At 34.7% G+C, this 22564-nt stretch overlaps 1 protein-coding gene across 1 annotated transcript in view; it reads left to right on the top strand.

The window, feature by feature from the left end:
* Positions 1-22564, top strand: part of TTN (titin) — a 269499-nt gene that overhangs the window by 112541 nt on the left and 134394 nt on the right. The window contains exons 117-153 of the mRNA XM_054562536.1: positions 68-148; positions 1163-1246; positions 1649-1732; positions 3726-3809; positions 4055-4135; positions 4280-4360; positions 4528-4611; positions 4869-4970; positions 5393-5506; positions 7277-7357; positions 7537-7614; positions 7844-7927; positions 8070-8153; positions 8435-8518; positions 8741-8824; positions 9546-9626; positions 9929-10144; positions 11111-11188; positions 11394-11468; positions 11675-11767; positions 12725-12802; positions 12999-13214; positions 13436-13516; positions 13699-13776; positions 14277-14360; positions 14617-14700; positions 14874-14957; positions 15166-15426; positions 15755-15838; positions 17123-17197; positions 17980-18054; positions 18722-18814; positions 19404-19481; positions 20402-20470; positions 20626-20715; positions 20854-21150; positions 21913-21993. Of these exons, the coding sequence (XP_054418511.1) occupies positions 68-148; positions 1163-1246; positions 1649-1732; positions 3726-3809; positions 4055-4135; positions 4280-4360; positions 4528-4611; positions 4869-4970; positions 5393-5506; positions 7277-7357; positions 7537-7614; positions 7844-7927; positions 8070-8153; positions 8435-8518; positions 8741-8824; positions 9546-9626; positions 9929-10144; positions 11111-11188; positions 11394-11468; positions 11675-11767; positions 12725-12802; positions 12999-13214; positions 13436-13516; positions 13699-13776; positions 14277-14360; positions 14617-14700; positions 14874-14957; positions 15166-15426; positions 15755-15838; positions 17123-17197; positions 17980-18054; positions 18722-18814; positions 19404-19481; positions 20402-20470; positions 20626-20715; positions 20854-21150; positions 21913-21993 (3741 nt within the window). The remainder of the gene's footprint in view (positions 1-67; positions 149-1162; positions 1247-1648; positions 1733-3725; positions 3810-4054; positions 4136-4279; positions 4361-4527; positions 4612-4868; positions 4971-5392; positions 5507-7276; positions 7358-7536; positions 7615-7843; positions 7928-8069; positions 8154-8434; positions 8519-8740; positions 8825-9545; positions 9627-9928; positions 10145-11110; positions 11189-11393; positions 11469-11674; positions 11768-12724; positions 12803-12998; positions 13215-13435; positions 13517-13698; positions 13777-14276; positions 14361-14616; positions 14701-14873; positions 14958-15165; positions 15427-15754; positions 15839-17122; positions 17198-17979; positions 18055-18721; positions 18815-19403; positions 19482-20401; positions 20471-20625; positions 20716-20853; positions 21151-21912; positions 21994-22564) is intronic.

The raw sequence follows: 22564 nt of genomic DNA, 5'->3' as shown, positions 1-22564 counted from the left end.
CCTTGTAAATTACAATTACCACCCACAATATGGCAAACCAGTAATTAAAATGTACTTTTTTTTCAAGTCCCTGAAGTACAAAAGAAAACTGTTACCGAAGAAAAAATTCATGTTGCTGTTTCCAAAGAGATCGAACCTCCGCCAAAAGGTATTAATGATTCATTCTGTTTCTATAATCTTTCAAAAGTTCCATAGTAAATATCTGAATATGTCAATATAACACATCTGAATATGTTGATTTTGTCACACAGTCAGTAGACCTACAGCCACTACGTGCAAAGGACATCCTAGGGGGATGGGAAGACCATGAGGAGGGAGCAGGAGAGAGGAATGAAAGTTACTAGAGGCTCTGTTCACTACTTCAGGGAGTTTACGGTCTAGTGACCAGCTACTTGGAAGTAACCACCCTTCTAGAGCTGATGGTTAAATTATCAGGAATTTTGCTACCTGGTGTTTAATACCTCCTTGATCAAAAGTTAAATTATATAAGCTTACAATTAAATTAATTATATTTTTGAAAACTATGGTAATAAATATTCAACAGTCAATGCTCCCTACATTACTGCCCTTTACTATTGTATATATTTCCGAGGTTGTTTAAGTCAGTTGTGTCTGTGTGGTGGAAACACTAGGGAATGATGTGCTACTGCGCATCTATTCCCAACTCACAACAATGACGTCACAGTTGATAGCCAAGGTGGGGAAATTTATACCACCATGGATATTGGAACTCAGGAATTGGCAGCAGCTGTAAACTAGGGCCCTATCACTCCCCCTACCCTGCCCCAACCAAATTGTTAAACATTTAGGGCTCTAAGTCTATTTAAGATAATCTAATGCAATTTTTCTAATACAGCTGCTTCATAAAAGTTAAGTTTCTAAAACTAGTGTCTAAGGAATAGGTTCTGGCACCTCTGAGGAAAGGGTGCTCCCAGCTGTTCCCAGGAAAGTGCGGTTCTGTATTTCAAGGTGAATAACAGTCACAACATTTCCTAGTTTGTCATTTACCCATTTCCTTTTACCCTCGTTTCAACACAATTTTCTTGAGTTCGATTGGTATAAAACAGAAATGTCTGCTCTTTATTTTAATTCTGAATCTTGCAACAATACATGTCTTGTCAAAATGCACAATTTCTCAAAAATGGTGCATTTATTTTTAAAGTCCCTAAGCCACCTAAGAAAACAGTCCCAGAAGAAGTGGTTCCTGTTCCCATCCCTAAAAAGGTGGAGCCCCCACCAGCCAAAGGTAGAATAATATTTTTGAAAAAAATGTCTGAGTGTCTGTCTTCTTGTATCTTTTTCTATGAGATCCCTATATTAACATGAGAGCATCTATAAAACATCTGTAATATGTTTAATTCTGTGTATGTTGATCTCATTAATTTGTGGTCAAGTGTTATATAAGTAGCAGTAACATTTTTAGACTCCTGACTATGCTAATTTCATCTTTGTTGGCTTCATGTAATATATGTAATGTCTCTATGGTATCGATGTATTTGACATACATTTTCCTCACAAGTAGAGCCTATAAAATTACTTCCTAAATTCTTATACTCTTACCAAGAATTTATGCTTTAATATAATCTTAAATGTCTCAGAAGGAAACTAGATATTCTCAACATTTTTTTCAACACTGATGTCTTTAAAGTTCCTGAAGTTCCTAAGAAACCTGTGCCAGAGGAGAAAAAGCCAGTTCCTGTACCCAAGAAAGAACCTGCTGTCCCCGCAAAAGGTATACCAGACTGAGCATGGGTAACCCTTTGCCCCAAATGCAAGTCCCTTGCTTTACATGGTCTTTATACATACGGTGCTTTTTATCTTATGTCTCTTACTTGTCCCATGTGTTTTTCATTTGTTTGTCAGCTGTAAGGGTCATGCTCTTGACGTACATTATTTGTGATATTGAAAATTCCAAAGGTGCCACCAAAAAGTGTTATTAAAAGAACTAACTACTACATCAGACTGCTATCTTAAATTTTTAATATCTTCCCTCTCTTAGAGAAAGAAGAAATATTTATGAAACTCATTTTCTACAGGCATGTTTCTGGGAAAAAATTTACTCCTCATATATGTGACTTTTCTTAATTAAAAAAATGCTTTCATGAGCTTTGATAGGCTACAAAGACTGACAACTGTAGCATGTTTGGCAAAACTAGATAAAAATGCACACAGTGCTGCTAGTAACTGTCACTCTTCTGAAAAGTCAGTGAGGTGAGTCTTTGATAGTTGGAAACATTGATTTTTTGACATTTATTTTCACTATGTTTCTTGAGAAATTAATTGAACATCAATATTTGTCATAAATGTTGCAATTATCTAATTAGCTAGTCAGGGGACCTTTCATATAGGTATGTTCAGCTTTAAATGTGCTAATCCCTTGCTTCGATTTTCTGGATTTGGTGTTTGTTTGTTTTATTGTTTTGTTTTGTGTTTTAGTTTGGATTTTGGTGATAAAAGACAATACGGAGGCAGTGAATCTACGAACTGCACACATCTGGTTAATTATAGAGAGATTCAGTAGATCACCTAATTTAGGAGAAGCCAGGGTTACTGAAATCATACATTTTAAATAGTTCCCATTTGCCTGACTTTCCATTGTTTCCATTTTCTTCCTGAATCAAATCTGCTTCTCTCTTTCTCAAACTCCTGGCTCTTTAGAATTCTGGGACTTTTTTTAATCAAGTGATTTTTAATTACTGATTTCTGATGATATAATCGTTAAAATACAATGATTATGTGAAAATGAAATGTAACAATTATAATGAGAAAGTGATATTACTAAAATCAATAGTAATACCCAAAGCCACTGATCACTCCTGAAGGAGACAGAGAGGCATCTGTTTCTAAATGAACAAATACACATAGTGACATATATATGTATGTATAAACATCCCATGTATATATAATGTAATTTGTACATACAAAAAGGTATGTCTGTATAATTGCATCAAGATATTGCATATGCAAGTGTAGAGGTACAGGGGTTCACAAAAACTGCCAATATCTCATTTAAATAGATCTGTCAATTAAAAATTCAACATCATCAACGCTTAGAATAGATAAACCAAACCCATTGTAAACCTTTGTTGGCTCAGAGGCTCTGTTGAAAGCTATTGAGCCTCTTAGAGAAAAGCACACATGCACATACCCCAAAAATGTTGTACATGGAACTCTCCAAAGCCATTGACACATTGAGAGTCCTACTCCAGAATAATAGTGTTTCCTGAGTTTTGTATACACTCCTAGGGCACCAAACAAAAAATCAGAAAAGGGGAAAAAAGTAGCATATCGATGTAACTATTCTAAAGAATTATTAGTCTTAGTCTAAAATAGTCTTAGAAAAATTACACCCATGGTCATATGGAGTCCATTTCTCAATACAAAGCAAAAAGAAATTTTTTTGTATTTTATTAACACTATAATTACTGACAAATTTGTTTTCATCCAAAGCATATCAATATCTAAAAAAGAATGAATTCTGTACACATCCTTCTGAGTACTTAACTTGTTTTTAATTGCCTAAATGGCTCTGTAACATCAGTTGAGATATTTATCATGTTGTGACCTTTATAACACTGTAGTTTAAATATTATACTTTTTTTTTGCCAAAGCATAGAAAATCTAGAACAACACTAATGAACTACAAAAAGATTTGTGTATGTGCCTATGTCCATTCATAAAAGTGATATATACCTGAGCTAACATTCTGTTTTAAAAACTTTAAGTCCCAGGGGTGCCAAAGAAACCTGTCCCTGAAGAAAAGATTCCTGTCCCTGTTGAAAAGAAAAAGGAAGCTCCGCCAGCTAAAGGTACAGTGACTTGCTTAGTGAAGAAGTGGGGGTGGGGGGGAAAGTCCTATTTATATGTCTTGAGCAAAAAACATTTTTGTGTTTAATTATCTGTCAATTTAGTTAGTTAAATTCATAATGAATGTTTTATGGTGTGAGTGAGATTTCAACAAGTGTGTCTGTTCTCCTACTTTCTTAAAATATAACTGTACATTAGCTACTTCAGAAAATGTAAAGTCAATTCTCAAAATTAATGTCTTTTCAAGTTCCTGAAGTACAGAAGAGGGTTGTCACAGAAGAAAAAATAACCATTGTTACTCAAAGAGAGGAATCTCCACCACCAGCAGGTACTTAACCGTATCTCCATGAAATAACCTGTCTTTCCTTCAAGCTTCTTTAATTGCATGTCTTCTTTAATGGGTCTGCCAATTCTATGTTGCTCATTTATTTTGCCTTCCTAAGAATTTTAAAATCAAACACTATCCTTTAAGTGCCAGGTATACTAAAGAAGAAAGTTCCTGAGGAAAAAAGACCTATTCCTCAGAAAGTGGAAGAAGCTCCACCCCCAAAAGGTATTGTCTCTCCATCTTTCCAAGAACCATCTTTAGAATATTATAGTTAAAGGCAAATGATGATTCTGTTAGTTTTGTGATATGAGTGCCTTGTGGGTGTATGTCTGTGTTTTGTGCTGGGCTTCGATGAGACCACACTGAAGTTCTAAAAGTGCATGTTTTTAAAGTGCCAGCTCTGCCTAAGAAACCTGTCCCTGAGGAGAAAGTTTCCGTACCAGTTCCTGTAGCTAAGAAAGCTCCTCCTCCCCGAGGTAGGGTTTGTCTCAAGCTTCTGACAAAAATCTTTTAGCCTGTGAATTCTTGCTTTTTCTTATTTGTGTTCATCTTGTACTGACACTTTGTCTTCCCTCTGATAAAATTTTTGTGTGTATGTACTCGTGATATTGTATGTAACTTGTTTTCCCATTTTGCTGGTGAAAGTGTTGTACTGTGCAAATCTTCCTCAAACTCTTGAGAGAATTGGTAAGATTCTTGATTTTTAAACTTCAACTTTAATGCTTTTTTAAAGCTGAAGTTTCTAAGAAAATGGTCGTAGAAGAAAAAAGACTTGTTGCCGAAGAAAAACTCTCTGTTGCTGTTCCTCAAAGAGTGGAAGTCATGCGGCATGAAGGTATATGATCAGAAGTGAGGGGAGAAATGAGCTTGTGCGCGTTTCCTTGAAGTCTTCTCTTCTTTCAAAATGTGATTGTTTACTGTAGAAGTTGTTCTTAGCACTGTCTACTTGTTGTAGCTTTCTGAGACCGAGTATTCTGTGTCCACCTTTGGTCCTGAATCATTCTAAGGAAGTGAATTGGGTGCCGAAAATGTGACCATTGTGGAAATGGCCCCACTTGGACATAATTTGAATATTCTTCTCAATCTCGAGCTATACTGTCCCCTCATCTTAAATCAGCTCTTTCTTTCTTGTGATGAGGAAATACTGTGAAGCCACACTCTAAGCAGACAGAAGAACCCTTACCCATCTGTAGGGAACACCTGTCTATTATCAGTATTTCAGGAGGCTGAATGTAAATTAAATCTTATCTTTTAAAGTATCTGCTGAGGAGAAATGGAGTTATTCAGAAGAAGAGGAAAGGGTGTCCATTTCAGTTTATAGAGAAGAAGAAAGAGAGGAGGAGGAGGAAGCGGAGGTTACAGAATATGAAGGTAAACAATCCAAATAAGCGAGACATAATCTGGAGTCTTGATGAGTTGTTTTCTCTCAGAGATTGTTTATCAATTAATAAAAAGTCACACAAATTTAGTGAACATCTACTGACCTCGTTAGATATATCTTCTAATCAAAACACAAGATTCAGGAACATTATAGGTAACTAATGGGGCAGGTATCTCCACATACATTTATCCTTCCATTAGACAGGACTTGGTCTCAGCATGGTGGATTGGCACAATCCTCACTTTGGTTGTCTAATGTCTAAAATGGGGCAACGTAAAATAGTTTTGATAGCACAATTCACTAATGGGTCCTGACTCACAGTTTTTAAATTAACAAGAAATTACTTTTTTACATTCCAGAAGTCAAGGCCATGTTTGGGAGTGAAGTACTGAACACATAGGGCTTTCCTATCTTTTTTCCTGTATGGAGAAACCAATTGTGTAACACCTTTGTTAGATTAATTTACTGTTTAGATGTTCCCATACCTGAATGAGAGTTCTCTCTAGTTTCTTGAGGTTTGAAGAAGAAACTTTATTTTAGTGCTGGGATACCTCTTCAATGAATTAAGACACCACTAGGTTTACTGATCAAGTCCAGCATTCTGACTAATGCTATATATCTGAAAGAACTTTCCTAAGAAAGTTCTAATGTTGCTCTGCTTTAGACAGAAATCAGTAAGTTCCTTAATAAATTAACTCTCTTCCCAATGAAAAGATGGATAGAACTGTATATTTAGATGCCCTCAAGGGCAACTCTGGCTAACAAATTGTGCCCCACCCCTTCTCCACTTAGAAGAAAAATAATCTGAAATTCAGATGTATAGTCTCAATGGAATGGCTTGGAACAGCAAGATGAGACATGACTCCCACGGGGAAGCCTACCAGTTCTTTTGTTTCCTGGAGAGGGCAAGTTGTGGGGCATAAGTCAAGAATCTGACGGATTCAAGTAGGGTCCTCTCCCTTTCTAGAAATGTTTGGGAAACCAAACATAGCATGTATGCAAAGGAAGTTCTCACTGCATGTATCTGATTTTAGTTTTGGACAGTATGCATTATGAATTTCCTTTAGTACTATAGACTCTAGTTAAAAGGAAAAACATTCTATGAAATTCTTATGTTTTCATTAAGCCCAAAAGATTTAGGGAAACGCTGGGTAGGTGTTAAATTTACTCCTAGTGTAAAGATGTATGTTTGTAACTGCAGTTCTCTGTTCTATAATTAACTTTATTCGCATGGGCTCAAAAACCACTTGAAGATGCCTTCCTCTTTTACTGTTTTGCCCCGCCCCCCAAAACTGGCCAGGGGGAAATTTTGTTTCCAAGTCTTCAGTAGATTTGTCTTATGTTATATAGTTCTTTTCTTTCATATAAACTTATTTGTGATTCCTCAAGTGTGTGTTTCTGCTCCACAGCCTTTGAACCTAGAGTGCTCTGGGGTTTTTGGAAACTTATCTTCAAATATTTAAAAGCCACTAGGATTGTTTTTATGTCTTGTATTTGTCCTGTTCTTCCTGTAAATACAAGCATTATTATCTTTATGATATACTTGAAAATTAAATTAATGAGACATTTCTCATACTTTTTATTAAGACACTGCTTTGATTAAACTGTTCTTCATTGGTATTTTAAATGGGAACAGTCAGGGATTTGGCAAGCATCATACTTTTGCTCGTTTAATTACTCTTTGAGCAATAAATTACAGCTAAAGTTTACCATAAAAAAATACTACAACTTAACCTTCTTTAAAATTGATGTCTTTAAAGTGATAGAGGAGCCTGAGGAATACGTTGTAGAAGAAAAGCTGCACTTTATCTCCAAGAGAGTGGAAGCTGAACCAGCTGAAGGTACTCCGACTCTTGAACTAGTTCTTGCTCTGTGTGTCCCATTTTTTATCTTCTTGTAGTTACTTATTGTCTGTATTGCAAATGTTGATAAATATTATGTCCAAATGAAAATATTCCTTACATTTTTATTAAAAAGAAATACAGACATTTCTACAAATGTATTTTATAATCTTTTCAAGTGCCTGAGAAGCATGAGAAGAAAATTGTACCCAAACCAAAAATTCCTGCTAAGGTAGAGGAACCTCCACCAGCTAAAGGTACAGTTCTCACAAAGAAGGGATGCCATGGGTCTTAATAGCTGTAATAATGTCTTTAATTTAACTGCCTAAATTATTGTCAGCACATATGTATAAACATTTTTGCTGAATATAGTCATAAATGTTTGTATAAATGTGTGTTCTTTTCAAAAAGTGAGTTCTTTGCCCCTGCCAAATGTCACTTGTACCGTAATTCAATCTAATATTCTTACACGTAATCTTTCTGAAGTTCCCGAAGCACCTAAGAAAATTGCTCTGGAAAAGAAAATTCCTGCTGCGGTTCCCAAAAAGGAAAAGGTGCCACCAGCTCAAGGTATATTGGGGTTTATTTTATTCTTATATAACGCCTGTCTTTTTAAACTTTAAATTGATACATTCTTCAAATTTTTATAACATTAACAAGAAAATAAGTGTGCCTATTGTATGTTTGACTGTGTTGCCTGATGTCTTTCAAGTGCCAGAAGAGCCAAAGAAACCAATTCCTGAAAAAAGGGCCCCTCCAAAAGTGGCTAAGATAGAAGAGCCCGCCCCTACCAAAGGTAACCGAAATCCCAAGCATAAAAGCTAAAACCGTGTCTTGTCTCAAGTCCTCTTGCTGCTGTCTTTGGGTCACATCTTTTATATGGAGGTTATTGGTGTGTGTTGGTGGCAGTGGTGTATTATTGCCTTGTCTATGGGTGGAGTATTACTTACTTGATGTGAAGTTTACTCGTGTGTACCTTGTAAATTGTTACATTCTAAACACAGTACTTTCTGGCTAATTTTTTTGAATTCCACTTTAAGTAATACAACTCCCTAATCCTAAAAATTATCTTTTAAGTGACTGAGAGGCACATGCAAATTACCCAGGAAGAAAAAGTTCATGTTGCTGTAACTAAAAAAGAGGAGCCTCCAAGAGCCAGAGGTACATGCAGCCTTTTCATACACAAAATATTGTACTTACCCTCCTCTTTACCAAATACACTGGTTATGGGTGTCGGTTGTTGTTGTGGTTATCTTAGGTGATGTTGTATGTTTGAAATAATGAAAATGTCAAGTCTTTTATGCTTGAGTTGCTTTTATACGATTACCTTTTGGTAGTTTAAGTGAGGGAAACAATTCTTTAAAGTGAAATCTGTCTTTAAAGTGCCTGAGGAACCCAAGAGAGCTGCTCCGGAAGAAAAAGTTCTCAAACTCAAACCTAAAAAAGAGGAGGCACCACCAGCAAAAGGTATACTAGCTTTTTCAGAAATCAAAATAAGCATATAGGTATTGAAACTAATCTAGTAGAATTGTGGTTCTTAGAAAAATAATTTAAATACACATTATAAATATGCATATGCTATTTCATATCACTGCAGAACTAAGCATTTCTGATACCAGAAAGTACTCTTCTTTCTTTCCTAAAAAAATGTGAAGCGCCCCCCAAACATGTATAGATACTTTCCCTTAAAATGTATTTGTCTTCTATTGTGTCTTTATTTGTCTGTACACTAAATTCAGCTGCTGAAATGTTTGTTTTGTGTGGCAATCTTTGACAATATTACAGTTTTTTTAAATCTTGAATTTTCTACATTGGCCTGTAGAGCTCATGAAAATGCCCTAGAACTAAGGTGAAAAAACTGTTTATGTAACACAAGTTTTTGTCTCATGCTTGTTTCATAATCATTGTTCATGTTGTCTAGTTGCCTTTTTTTTTAACTCTCTTATAAATACTACTTGATCTTGTGAAGTTAATGTCTTTGAAGCAGTAACTTAGAAAACAGTGTTTATATGTATATTAGATCATGTTTATTTCCAAGTCTATTGAGTGTCCTTGCTATTTAAGTAAAAATGTGGAACAGCAAGCATGGTTACAGTCATCTTTGTCCTTGGATTGTCCATACACAATTTCTCCTAACATATATATTCAAAATCTTGCAACTCACTTTTAATAATTACTCTTTTTAAAGTGACTGAAGTCAGGAAAAGAGCTGTTAAAGAAGAAAAGATATCCATTGAAGTTCCAAAAATAGAACCACGCCCCACTAAAGGTATATTGTGCTTTGACTAAGTAATAAAATGAAGCCCAAAACTACACAGCTCTTTGCCTGCTGGCTCCTAATTTGACTCCATTCTTTATTGGTTTACTGTTGACTAAAGGTGGGGAATCTAACATTTGAAATCATGAATAGCAAATGTACACTCTGTAATACCTTGATCAACAAAGGACAGTTAGGGTCTCCCATTACCAGGGCATGAGACCACCACAAAGGAATAAAATAAAAGCACATTGACATTCTCATCTCTAAATGGGCTTCAAGTAAAATGCTGCCTGTTGTCAATGTTATTCTAGAAGTAACTGTAACGGCAGAAAAAGAATGGTCTTACACCCATGAAGAAGAAACTGTTTCAGTACAACGGAAAGAGGAGTATGAAGAATATGAAGAATATGATTATGAAGAATTTGAGGAATATGAACCAAAGGAAGAATATGACCAATATGAAGATTATGAGGAACGTGAGTTTGAACATTATGAAGAGTCTAAAGAACAGGAAGAATATATCACAGGTATGAGCAAAACTGCAAACTTGAAAACACATTAAGTACATGCAAATTCCATTAGAACAGGATAAAATTTGGGATGCCCAAAGAAATTTGGAAAGAACTGTTTTCTTTGGCAACTTCGATTTTTTTTTCTTGGATAACTTCTAGAAAAAAGTCTCTGATAATTTTATAGTTACTGTTAGATCGGGTGTTTGGAAAAGCTTATTGCCACCTTCATTTTTGTTTATACACAAAATAGCAAATGTCACTATGTTTGTTAGTTTTTTTTCAGAAAGGTTAGGAATTTATCTTCAAGTGTCCATGATCATTCTGATACCTGATCTAAACTCTAAACATTTTTCATTCTGAAGCTTGTTGTGATTAAGCATGATAGGCTATTGAGAAAATACAGTAACCTTAGGTTCCCATCATCAAACTTGACAAAGATGACTTCAAAGGTAAAGATGGAGAAGAAGGCTACTGCAAGCATCTGTGTGTTAACTCATGAAGATCATATTTATAGGCATATAATTTCAGTTCCAAAGAATTTATTCATTTTACTCAAAAAATAAGTTCCTATTGGAACTTTGAAATAAGTCAGTATTATGTCACTTAATTTCTGATGTTTTGAGCCTAACTTTGAGGTATTCTATGTAGCTTTGAGTCTAACATTAAAAGCCAATATTATATAGACAAGTTTTAACCACCATTTTGTCTACCTGAAGTGAAATGAGAATATTACCATGTAAGAGAGAGTTAGGATGATCTAATAGAAATGAATAGGAAGGAAGAAAGAGCCATGTAAGCTTGTTTAGTACTTTTAGATCTTATTCTTGGACCTCTGATTCTCACTCCCTCACTGTTAGAAGCTATGGCTACACTGTAGATAAAAGAGAATATTATTTTAATTTGTTAAGTCTATTTAAGAAATAATTTTTTTTATTAATGCTTTCAAATCTAACATTAAATACCCTGTATGTACTTTTAAAGAACCTGAGAAGCCTATCCCTGTAAAGCCTGTCCAAGAAGAACCGGTTCCCACCAAACCAAAGGCCCCACCCACTAAAGGTAGAGTGAGAAAAACTTTATCAGTACTAAGAGACCTGTCTTTCTTACATGTTTGTCATGCTATACATACCTGTTGAGGTGAAGCTGTACAGATTGTAAATGTTTATGGGGATGTTATGTTGTACGTCATATTTCTTAACTTTTCTTACTTCTCTTGAGAAATCTGGTTCAAGTTTTTAAAACTGTTAATATTGATATTTTAAAGTTCTGAAGAAAGCTGTCCCTGAAGAAAAAGTACCAGTGCCCATTCCTAAGAAACTCAAACCTCCACCACCGAAAGGTACTTTGCAGAGTAATAGCTACCAAAAACGTCTTCATTATTTATGTTCTATAAATATGTCTTACTGCCTTGTCTGCTGTTCTTTGTTTTTACTAAATGTGTTGTTCTAGTCCTGGTTTTTACATTTCAGTTCTTTTGTGTATTTTTATTTACCCTATATTCATGTGGTTGGTTGTAATGCTCTTCAATAATTAATATCTTTAAAGTGACTGAAGAATCAAAGAAAGTTGTTGAGGAAAAAATCCGCATTTCAATAACCAAACGTGAAAAAGACCAAGTGACTGAACCAGCTGCTAAAGGTATAACAATTTCCTTCCTAGATGGGGTCTTTCATAATGTCTCTTACAAAAGTAAGGCAGCTGTGTTTCGCTTTATTTCATTGTTGTGTGTCTTTTAAATTAATTGCTTGGAGAATATTGGTTGTAAAAATCTGTAAATACGAGATAGGATGACAATGCTACCTTTAAAAGAAAAAGTTACTTCAAAACATATCCATCACCTTTTATACAGTAGCTGCACTGGGCCACGTGACTACAGTACATAGAAAATAGAATGTTTGGATTTCAAGTCAGTGACCACTTGGCACATTCTTGGTTTATCTAATTTGATGTAATGATACAGCAATATTTACTAGAGTTTAATAACTGTTAATTCATTCAAAAGTCATTTTGAAGATTAAAATTAAAGGTTAACTCAGTGTCTAGTAATTTTTCTCCTGTTTTTTACTAAGTGTGAAGTAACTTCTGTACAATTTCAGAAAGTATACTTATGTAGAATTTAGCTTTCAGTAAAGGATATTTCCTGCAGGCAGAGATACCTGAATACTACCCGTGATTTCACATGTGGGCTCTGCTACCTCACATTTACTTGAATACTTCTGTATGTTTTTATCCCCCTGAAGTTCAGAGTTGTTTCCATGGGACATATAAAGTTTTATAGATAAACTATTGCATATCTTTCACATAAAAAGAACTTGTAGAATTATTCTATTTGCTTAAAGAACAACAAAGCAAGTACTGCCTGGGTGGCCTGTTTCTTTCTTTTTTTCTCCCTAATCATTTTTCTACATTTTACTATTATCTATGCTCTTTTTAAAAAATTATATTTTATTAATTATGGTATTACAGTTGTCCCAATTTTTCCCTCTTTGCCTTCCTCCACCCAGCACCCTCCCTCCCACTCCCTCAGGCCATCCCCACACTACCGTTCATGTCTTGTTTCTTACATTAAAATTTCCTTATACTTAATATTTCAAGTGCCCATGAAGCCCAAGAGGGTTGTCACAGAAGAAAAAATGCTCGTTACTAAAAAGGAAGTAGCAGCACCTGTTAAAGGTACTTAATACCACTCTTTTTAATGTGTTGTTTGTCTTCTTTGGTATGAAATTCATGTTCAGTTCTATGTACAAATATCTTATGTGTGAAAGGGAGAGCCTGTTCTTTCTTCCGTCATGAATGGTTATGTTCCTAACATGTCTTAATTTTGTTGAGAAATTGGAAAATGTCCAACCTAAAGATAATATTTTTAAAGTGCCAGAAATACCTAAAAGACCAAAACCAGAAGAGATTGCCTTTGAAGAAGAAGTTGTAACCCAGGTAGAGGAGTATCTTGAAGAAGAATACGTCCAAGAAGAAGAGTATATCCAAGAAGAAGAAGAGTACATCCATGAAGAAGAAGAGTACATCCATGAAGAAGAAGAGCAACTCGTAACTGAAGAAGAAGTGGTACCAGTAATTCCTGTCAAAGGTAGATTACATCTCCTGCAAAGAGATACACAGCAGCATCTTTGGAGTCTGAGTGTCTAATTTGGTCAGATTCTGGAGTTTATTAGCACAGATGACCAATTCTGCTTATTTTAGAAACAGACACTTTCAGATGCTGAAGTATGATCTCTGCAGTTTTTGAGTATTTTTTAACATTTTACTTCCTTTTGCAACTTTCCAAAATTCTTAATAATGTCTTTAAAGTGCCTGAGGTACCCAAGAAACCTGTTCCAGAGAAGAAGCCTGTTCCTGTCCCCAAAAAGAAGGAAGCCCCACCAGCAAAAGGTATACCATCATTCATATCATGGAGCTATAAAAAGCCTTAATCTGCATATAAATAGTTGATTATCTTCTGAGTTCAAAATCTTGTGTGTGTTGCTATCTGTTGTTAGAAATGCTACCTGTGCTTTGTATGGGATGTGTTGCTACTAGTAGTTCGAACTTACCAATAAACAATATCTTTAAAGTTCCTGAGATTCCTAAGAAGCCAGAGGAGAAAGTTCCTGTGCCCATTCCTAAAAAAGAGAAGGCTCCACCAGCTAAAGGTACATGTCTTTGTAGTCCAAAAGAGGGACAATGTAATAATTTACTCTGTAGTATAACCTCATGAGCCATATCAGTTCTTTCCCTATGATGATATTAACAATATTAATGACAATGCAAGGACACCCCAACTGGTTATAGGAGCAGTTTACCATGCATCCACCTCTGAATTTTGCCATGGAAGCATGCTGATCCTTAATGCTTGGCTCTTCCTCTTTAGCAGAAAGTTCTTAGTGCAAAGTAGATTCTTATTATAACACCAAAATGGAGAAAAATCACCATTTACCAGGGATTGTGGGTTGTCTTTATCATCAATCTATGTTTTTTCATTGTTGTTTTTTATTTTCATTTTTGTGAATTCCTCTGTTTGTGGCTGTTATTGTTTCCAATCTTAAAATGAAATTGTTAGAATACCTATGATGCTTCAGTTAAGTCCTGAAATTGCTGGATTCTTATCTATGGGTAAAAAACATGACACTAACACTATTTGATGTCTTTAAAGTTTCTGAAGTACCCAAGAAACCTGTACCAGAGGAGAAAGTGCCTGTACCAGTCCCCAAAAAGGTGGAAGCTCCACCTGCCAAAGGTACATGAGCTTACAATGTTGTGACATTTTTTTATCCCGCATTTGCATGTGAGTAAAAATTAATTGGTTCAATTCCCTGTGGATACAACACTTTAATATTCCTTTATGGGAAAGAAAAGATTTTATTTTAAGGATTAAATGCTTCTTGAAATACCTTGGTTATATTTTTATTACCTTATCTTAATCTTTTTGAGACTATGCTTGGACTCAAAATTTTATGTTGTATAAAATTTTTCTCTAAACCGTTTCTTTAAAGTGCCAGAAGTGCCCAAGAAGCCTATGCCTGAGAAGAAGGTGCCCGTTCCTGCTCCTGAGAAAGTAGAGGCTCCACCTGCCAAAGGTACCTAGCAAAAAATCTTCGGTTTTTTATTTTTATGTATATTTACATGTGAATTCCCCCCTAAAATTATGTGTTTTTAAAAATTGTCTTATTTAAAATGTAAAAATCAGATGTTTTGTGATTTTAAGTCATGAAAAAGAACACATTATTAAAGACAAATAATATCTTTAAAGTGCCAGAGGTGCCCAAGAAGCTCATTCCAGAAGAAAAGAAACCAACACCTGTTCTGAAAAAAGTGGAAGCTCCACCACCCAAAGGTATATTAACCTCTAAGAGAACCAGGGCAAAAAGGAAAACTAACTGGAATTATACAGCTTCACTAATTATAATTAATGCTTGATGACACTTACTTTGATGTCAATTGATGCTTTATGGTCACAGAATATTTGCTTTTCATGTTGTCCCATTGTTATGAATATTGTACATCAAAGTGATTCTTGTATGATTGAATAAATATTTTTAAAGTACCCAAGAAACGTGAGGCAGTTCCAGTCCCTATACCTCTACCTCTGGAAGAGGAAGTTCCTTTTGAAGAAGAAATTCCTCCTGAAGAGGAAGTTTTACCTGAGGAAGAAGAAATTCTTCCAGAAGAAGAGGAAGTTCCTCCTGAAGAGGAGGAAGTTCCTCCTGAGGAGGAAGAATTTGTACCTGAGGAAGAAGTTGTACCTATAGAAGAAGAAGAAGTTCTTCCAGAAGTTAAACCCAAGGTGCCAGTACCTACACGAGGTATAGCAGCTCTTTTGGAGCCACCAAGGCCTCTTTTATGTTGAATTTTGTCTTTCCATCTTTTTGTTCATCTCCAATTTTATCTATAATGCTTTATTTTCTATGTTGTCTACCACCTAAATCTTAGAAAACATTCCATACATGTGTGCTCTTATTACTGTGTGTCTGTCTTGTGCATTTGTCTATTGTAAATGATCTGAATGTCTTTTCAAATTTCATGATATGAAATGTTGTTTAGTTTTTTGTGGTCTTATTCTCATTTGTCGTTTCGTTATACCTACAATACTGTGCATGTGGTTTTTAATGTCTTAAAATGAATGTTTTTAAGTGCCTGAAGTGCCAAAGAAACCTGTACCAGAGAAGAAAGTGCCAGTCCCCGCTCCTAAAAAAGTGGAACCTCCACCACCCAAAGGTACAGCTCCCAAAAGTGATATACAGTCTTCATTTATAGCTTCACCAGAAAAATTATGATGGAACTGAGTTTTAGAAAAAATACTACATTTATAAAATAGTCACATTTTTACTTCTAAAAATGTATAGGAACACTAATATCCAATTTTCATTGAACACAAAGCTGTATTAAGAACAAAAATGAAAGGAAATGTCCCATAGCTCCCACAAAAGTTCTACCCAATTCCCTATAATTTTATTAAACATCTTAATTTTCACATAGATATTTTGCAGTGATAAATTATCTACACAAAAAAGATACCTGAATAATATGGTAAATAAATCTTACTAAATTTCATCCTTCAACTATTTACATTAAGTGCCTTTATAAGATTAGGATGAAAAGTAAAAAGATTATATATTTATCAAAATACTGAATAATAACATGCCTTTTAATAGATAGATATAAATAGTAGACGAGTTGGTTTTTATTTTAGCTTTGTCTTTTGGCTTTGTGCCTTGCTGTGCTACCCTGAGAAAACCCTTTTACCAGTCTGATCTTCAAGCCCCTCTTGTCTGAAATAAGGATACTAATATCAGTCCTACTGGGCTCAGATATATTGCAAGGATACAATAAGGTATGTAGAAGTACTCTATCACTGAATAAATAGTATTCAGATTTAATAAATTCAATGAGCTCAAAATGAATATACTTATTCCTTAAAGTTTAATTATATTTTCTGCAAAAGATCGTGGTACCACTACTTACAACAAGCATAACCCCTCCACCAGGCTAAAGAGTCATATAATCAATGAAATGGTAAAGCCGATCCTTTATTGGATTTCTTTCTTTTTTTTTTTCTTTTTAGGTTTTATTTACCTATTTTTAGAGAGAGGGCAAAGGAGGGAGAGAAACAGCAACAGGTTGCCTTTCACATGCCCCTAATCCAGGCATGTGCCCTGACAGGGAATCACACCAGCGACCCTCTGATTCACGGAGTGGCCCTCAATCCACTGAGCCACGGCAGGGCCTATTATTGGATTTTAAGGGTTCAGGAATACTTTATAAATATTGATTTCAAAAATTACTAGTGATATTTAAATGGACAGAATTGCTGCATATATTGTCTGATAGTCAAATAGGTTGCTGATCCCTTGCTCTACAAAACCTCATTCTATCATAACATTTGGGCTCCCACATGGCATTGCATTCTTCTCTAGAGTGAGTGTTGCATGTTGGTCTTTCTGTGTGTTCTCCCTTTTTTGTTCCTCACAATATTCTTATCATGAAATGATGTCTTTAAAGTGCCTGAGACTAAGAAGAAAGTGCCAGAGAAGAAATTGGTCATTCCTAAGAAAGAGGAGGCTCCCCCTGCCGCAGGTACTGCTGCTCCCAAGCAAATTAGACACTGCCTTTTCTTTCCATCACGTGTAAAAAGTCCAAATGTCCCGTTTCAGTATTTGTTAACATAACTTGTGCTGTTGCTGTGTTATTGTCTCGGTGTTTGTGAAACTTAAATTATAAAATAAAATATCTTTAAAGTGCCTGTGGTGCTTAAGAAACCTGAACCAGAAAAGAAGGCGCCTCCTCCTGGTCTTAAGAAAGCAGTGCCTCCTCCCGCCAAAGGTACATCACCCAAAACAGGGCTGTGTTTGTGGTGCCGACGTGCACTGTGATGCTGTCCACACAGGATGTTCAGCACAAACGTTTGCATTGTGCGGTCTATCGTTTGCTTTCGTCGTTTGTGACTCAGCTGCACCCGTGTTGGTACTATGTCCATTTTTCCACTTTGTGTTTAATGTATTTTATCTTGATTCTTTATGTATGTTGTTTCTAAAAATAAAAATACTAAACTCACATATCTTTAAAAAGCCAGAAGTAACTAAGAAACCAGTCCCTAAAGTACCATTGTTGTTCTTAAAAAAGAAAAGTAGAGGCTCCAGTGGTAAAAGGTAGAATATCTCTTTAATAGATCCTTCATCTTAAACCACAACCTCTTTATTTTTGTCTCTTTAAATGATCCTATGTTTGTCAATGTTTCATCTTGTGCATGTGCATTCTGATATTTACTCTCTTGTGTTGAAAAACAGAAAACTTGGTTTTTATGTACTCTTCTTTGGTTTTTGTCTCATAAATGTCTAAAACAATCAATATCTTTTAAGTTCCTGAGGTACCTAAGAAAGTGGAAGAACGACGAATCATTCCCCCTAAGGAAGAGGAAGTTCCACCAGTTGAAGGTAGATGACTTTCTGAGAAAATAACATTATTGAAGTCATCGTTGTCTTATGATTGTATATAATATTTGAAGGCAGTAGATGTGCATTTCATTCCAGAAGATAAATATATTCAGACTCTACAAGTAATTATTACTTACCTAATAGAAATTATGCAGAAAAACTAAAACCAAGGGACTCTCTTTTCTTAAATGCTTAACCTGTTTGTTTGTTTGTTTGTTGTTTGTTTTATTTTAATAAGAATCTTTGAAGGGAAACTATATTTGTCATGGTAAATTTTTCATCAAACTACTTGGTTGACAGTTGTCAGATAAACGTGTCCAAGAGATATCCAGTTAAGTCTGAGTAACAATTGCAGAAAATCTAACTTCTACCCCGAAGTGAATATTTAACTTCAAACAAGTCTATTATCATTAAAAATAAATAATTATAATTTCAACTAAATTCTATCTCAGGCCCCTCCTAATTCTAAGGCTCTAGGAAGGGCCTCAAATATTTTGAATGCCCAGTAGCTTTTTTTCAAGGACCAGTGAGTTTTCACACACTTCTGGAGGCTGAGCTATGAGTTACTTACACTGGTCAGGCATCTTTAGTTTTCAGATATATCGTTTTAGTCTAACATTCAAAAGGTAAAAAAAATTTTTTTTACAAAATAATCATCTTTTTAAAGTGTATGAGGAGCCTGAGGAGCCTATTCCAGAAGAAGAGATCCCAGAAGAACCACCTAGCATAGAGGAGGTTGAGGAGGTGGTGCCACCTAAAGGTACAGCTGCTTTTACAGGCTGGACAATTAAAAGACAGCATGTTCCGAATCCCTCTCGGAATTTGTCTTTATCCAACATTCATCAGTACTTTTCTTATATCAATGATAAATTAAAGGTGAATTATTACTGGCACTTGAAGCTCTGTGTCCCTCCCTCCCCTCCCCCAACTTTTTCTACTGCAGCTGCAATACAATTAGAGAGAAAGATCACTTTTATATTATTTGCACTTTAATTTTCTGGCTAGCCCTTATTGTGATACTTTCTTCTAGTTTTCAATCCTTAATTTTTTTCTTCAATATCAAGATGAGGGGAAATGCATTTCTGTGGTGTTCACTTTTTAGAAAAATTCTTAGCCTGTTATTCCTAAAGACTATGAAAATCTTTTGTATAATTGATGTTATGTTTGCTTATAGGGTTTCTAATTAATATCCTTCCCACCTTTTGAGTCACCGCTCCATATATAAAATTAACACTTAGGTTGCGAGTATTTTTTTAAAATAAATCAGTGTTTTGCTGGGAGGGAGGTATGTGGGAGTTGTTCTGCTCACTGCATGTCATTTTCAAAATGTCCATAAAATATCTTTTAAGTGCCTAAAGTGGTTAAGAAAGCAGTACCTGAAGCACCCACTCCTGTTCCTAAAAAAGTGGAGGCACCACCAGCTAAAGGTATAGCAAATCCCAATTAATAATATCTTTAAATTCCCATTAGTTTTCTTTTTAAAACAAAGTGTCTTCTTTCACTGTTTCTTTGAGTCATTTAAGTAGCAGACTTATGAAATGGAGTAAGAACTAGTGAAAATATAACTCATTCCATTTCGTTAGCCTTTTTCGGGATATTAATGGATAAGTATGTGTGTGAATTATTATAGAAGTTTCTAAGTTTAAATAGCTGAGCATTTTAATGTTAATAGTACATTTTGCTATACTTAGGTATGTAACTATGAATCCCTCCTCCCCACATTCTACTCATCGATTTTAGTCCATTACATAAAAGAGGTTTTCTCATGTAATTATTATAATAATTATGACTATTATATTATTTTATAGGGGAAATGTGTTCAAAGCTTGAATAGTAACTATTCTAATTAGCCTCATGTCCCTTTGGCAATATTTGGCCTAAGCATTCAAGTTATTACAAAATGTCTTATATTTCATTACTTTCTAATGAAGTTTATGCTTCAGTAATGCTCTTAATAGATAAGATTATGCTGTCCCTATCACAGCAGACATTCTCAACAGATATAACAGTGCCCAACAGAATATGACACCTATATCAAGGCTTAAAAAGGAAAAAAGAAAGTCTTCATCAAATTAAAAATAGTAGCAGTATGCCCAATATTGGTAATTTTTGCTGTTTAAAAAAAAATAGAACCAGCATAGTTTCTTTGTAGAAATAGCTTCTTCTAAAGGTATGATTAGCACAAATGAGTGATTTGGGAAAATATCTTTATTTCCTGTCAAAGCAGTGTCTAATAGTACAGAGTGCCTTCTTAGACTTTGATTACTGTTGGTGTTATTTCTGATGTTGTTATTCATGTTTATTATTGAGTATTGTCAATTGACTGAGACACCTAATATCTTTAAAGTGCCAAAGAAGGTTCCTGAGGAAAAAGAACCTGTTCCTGTTCAGAAAAAAGAGGCACTTCCAGCCAAAGGTACATCTTCTCTTTTAAAAGCTGAACTTCCTTTTAATCTTTTATTATTGAGACTCTTATGTTATATGTCTCTGTGTCTTGATTGCTTTTGATGTCTTTGTCTGTGAAAGATTGCTCTTAATAGTCCTAAATATTAAAACCATATATCTTTAAAGTGCCCGAAGTACAAAAGAAAGTCCCAGAAAAGAAAATTCCAGAAAAGAAAGTCCCTGTGCCTAAAAAAGAAGCAGTTCCCCCAGCTAAAGGTATTTTGGGAAAAATCTTTGATTTTCATGTATTATTGTGTGAAAGCCTTTGTCCTGTTGCTTTTATTTTATATTTTGAATTAATATCTTCATTTCTTCTGTGTTTAAAAAAATTTCTTAAAAAAGATGCTCTTTCAGGGAGGACTGTCTTTGAAGAAAAAATATCAGTTGCTTTCCACAAAGAGGAAGTAGTAAAAGAGAGAACAGAAGTAGAAGTGGTGGAAGCACAAGTAGAGGAAGCTTTTGAAGAAGAAGAGTTCCATGAAGTTGAAGAATATTTTGAAGAAGAAGAGTTCCATGAGGTAGAAGAATTTATCAAAGTAAAAGAACATAGAATTGAAGAAGTGCACAAAGTTGAAGAAATTCATAGGGCAATAAAATTTTTAGAAGCTGAAGAAGTGGAAGTATATGAAAAACCCAAAGCTCCACTTAAAGGTACAGGGGACTTCTGCAGATGTTACAAATTGTCATATCTTGTTCTAACTAACTTTTTCTTTTAAGTACATTTCATGTTCAGTTGGGAACACTAGAAACTCACATATTTTCCAAGTTAAAATCATGAAATACAAAGGTCAATATAGAGATTAACCACACAGAGTGTAATTTTAGTAGAAAAGATATTTGATATCTACTTATATAAGGAAGTCTGGATTCTTTCTTAAATCCAACTAAAAATGTTACTTGATTGTTAATATCAAAATAACTGACCAGTGTCATCAGCTGAGTTAAAAAGAAGCTCCTTAGTTCACTGAGGAATTTATGAGTTCAGGCAAAACAACCATTGCTTTGTTAACATTTCAGTCAACTGTTTGTAATCTAATAATTACTTATCAAAAGCTTCCACCAAATTTCATTAGCAATATAACGTTAAGGAAGTAAATGAAACGTTGGTAACAGCACCTACATTCTAGTATTTTCTGAAGATAAACCATAAAACAAATAATTATTTGCAGTACCTCTCCAGATCTTGCACAAATTAATAATGTGTGTGTGGTATGAAGGAATGTGTATGTGCTTAATATACATAGTAAATATATAATTTAGGAAATTTAGCAAAACCAATTTTTTTGAAGTAGGTGTTATATAAATTCAAAAAATATAAAGCATTTTATTGGCGTTTGTTGTACTAACTTTAATAGTAATGTTCCTTGACACTTCAAGAGTTCATTCTAAAGCAAAACACCAATGTCTTTGAAGGGCCTGAGATATCTGAGAAAATCATGCCTCCAAAAAAGCCACCCACTAAAGTTGTTCCTCGAAAAGAACCACCAGCTAAAGGTATTTCATTGGCAAAAAGTTGCTTACCTAATTGTACATACAGTAGCACCTTGGTTGTTTTCCAACTTCGCATTGTCCTTAATGTTTTTCTTCTGTGTTTTGTGTTTTGGCAATTTTTAAAGCAAACTAATATCTTTAGAGTGAGTGAGGGTCCAAAGGAAGTTCTACCAAAAGAGAAAGTCACTGTTGTTATACCTAAAATAACCAAAGCAAATGTCTCTATTAACCAAATAGTGAACCTACATTTCCTTCTTTGGTAGTACCTGATTATACAGTCACTAATGTACTTATTGATTAACCCATGTTTTCTTGTTATTAATTTTAATAAACTAGTAAATATAGATACATTATAAATATATAGTAACTATGTTTCTAATGTCCTTGCTTTTTCATTTTTGTAAACCTCTTGAATTTCACAACAGAGATAAAAAACAATGTCTAATGATCTAATGACTAATATATACTTACATCTTTAAAATCAGAGAAGCATCTAAGAACATTATCACTGAAAAGAAAGTACCAATTACTCCACCAAAACAAGCAGAAATAGCACCAGCTGAATGTGTCTTAT

The sequence above is a fragment of the Pteronotus mesoamericanus genome, unplaced genomic scaffold (assembly GCF_021234165.1).
Source record: "Pteronotus mesoamericanus isolate MK-2021 breed Mesoamerican mustached bat unplaced genomic scaffold, CSHL_Meso_final scaffold_651, whole genome shotgun sequence".
Lineage (NCBI taxonomy): Eukaryota > Metazoa > Chordata > Mammalia > Chiroptera > Mormoopidae > Pteronotus > Pteronotus mesoamericanus.
Note: the sequence above shows the minus strand (reverse complement) of the source record. Positions and strands in the feature narration are given on the sequence as shown.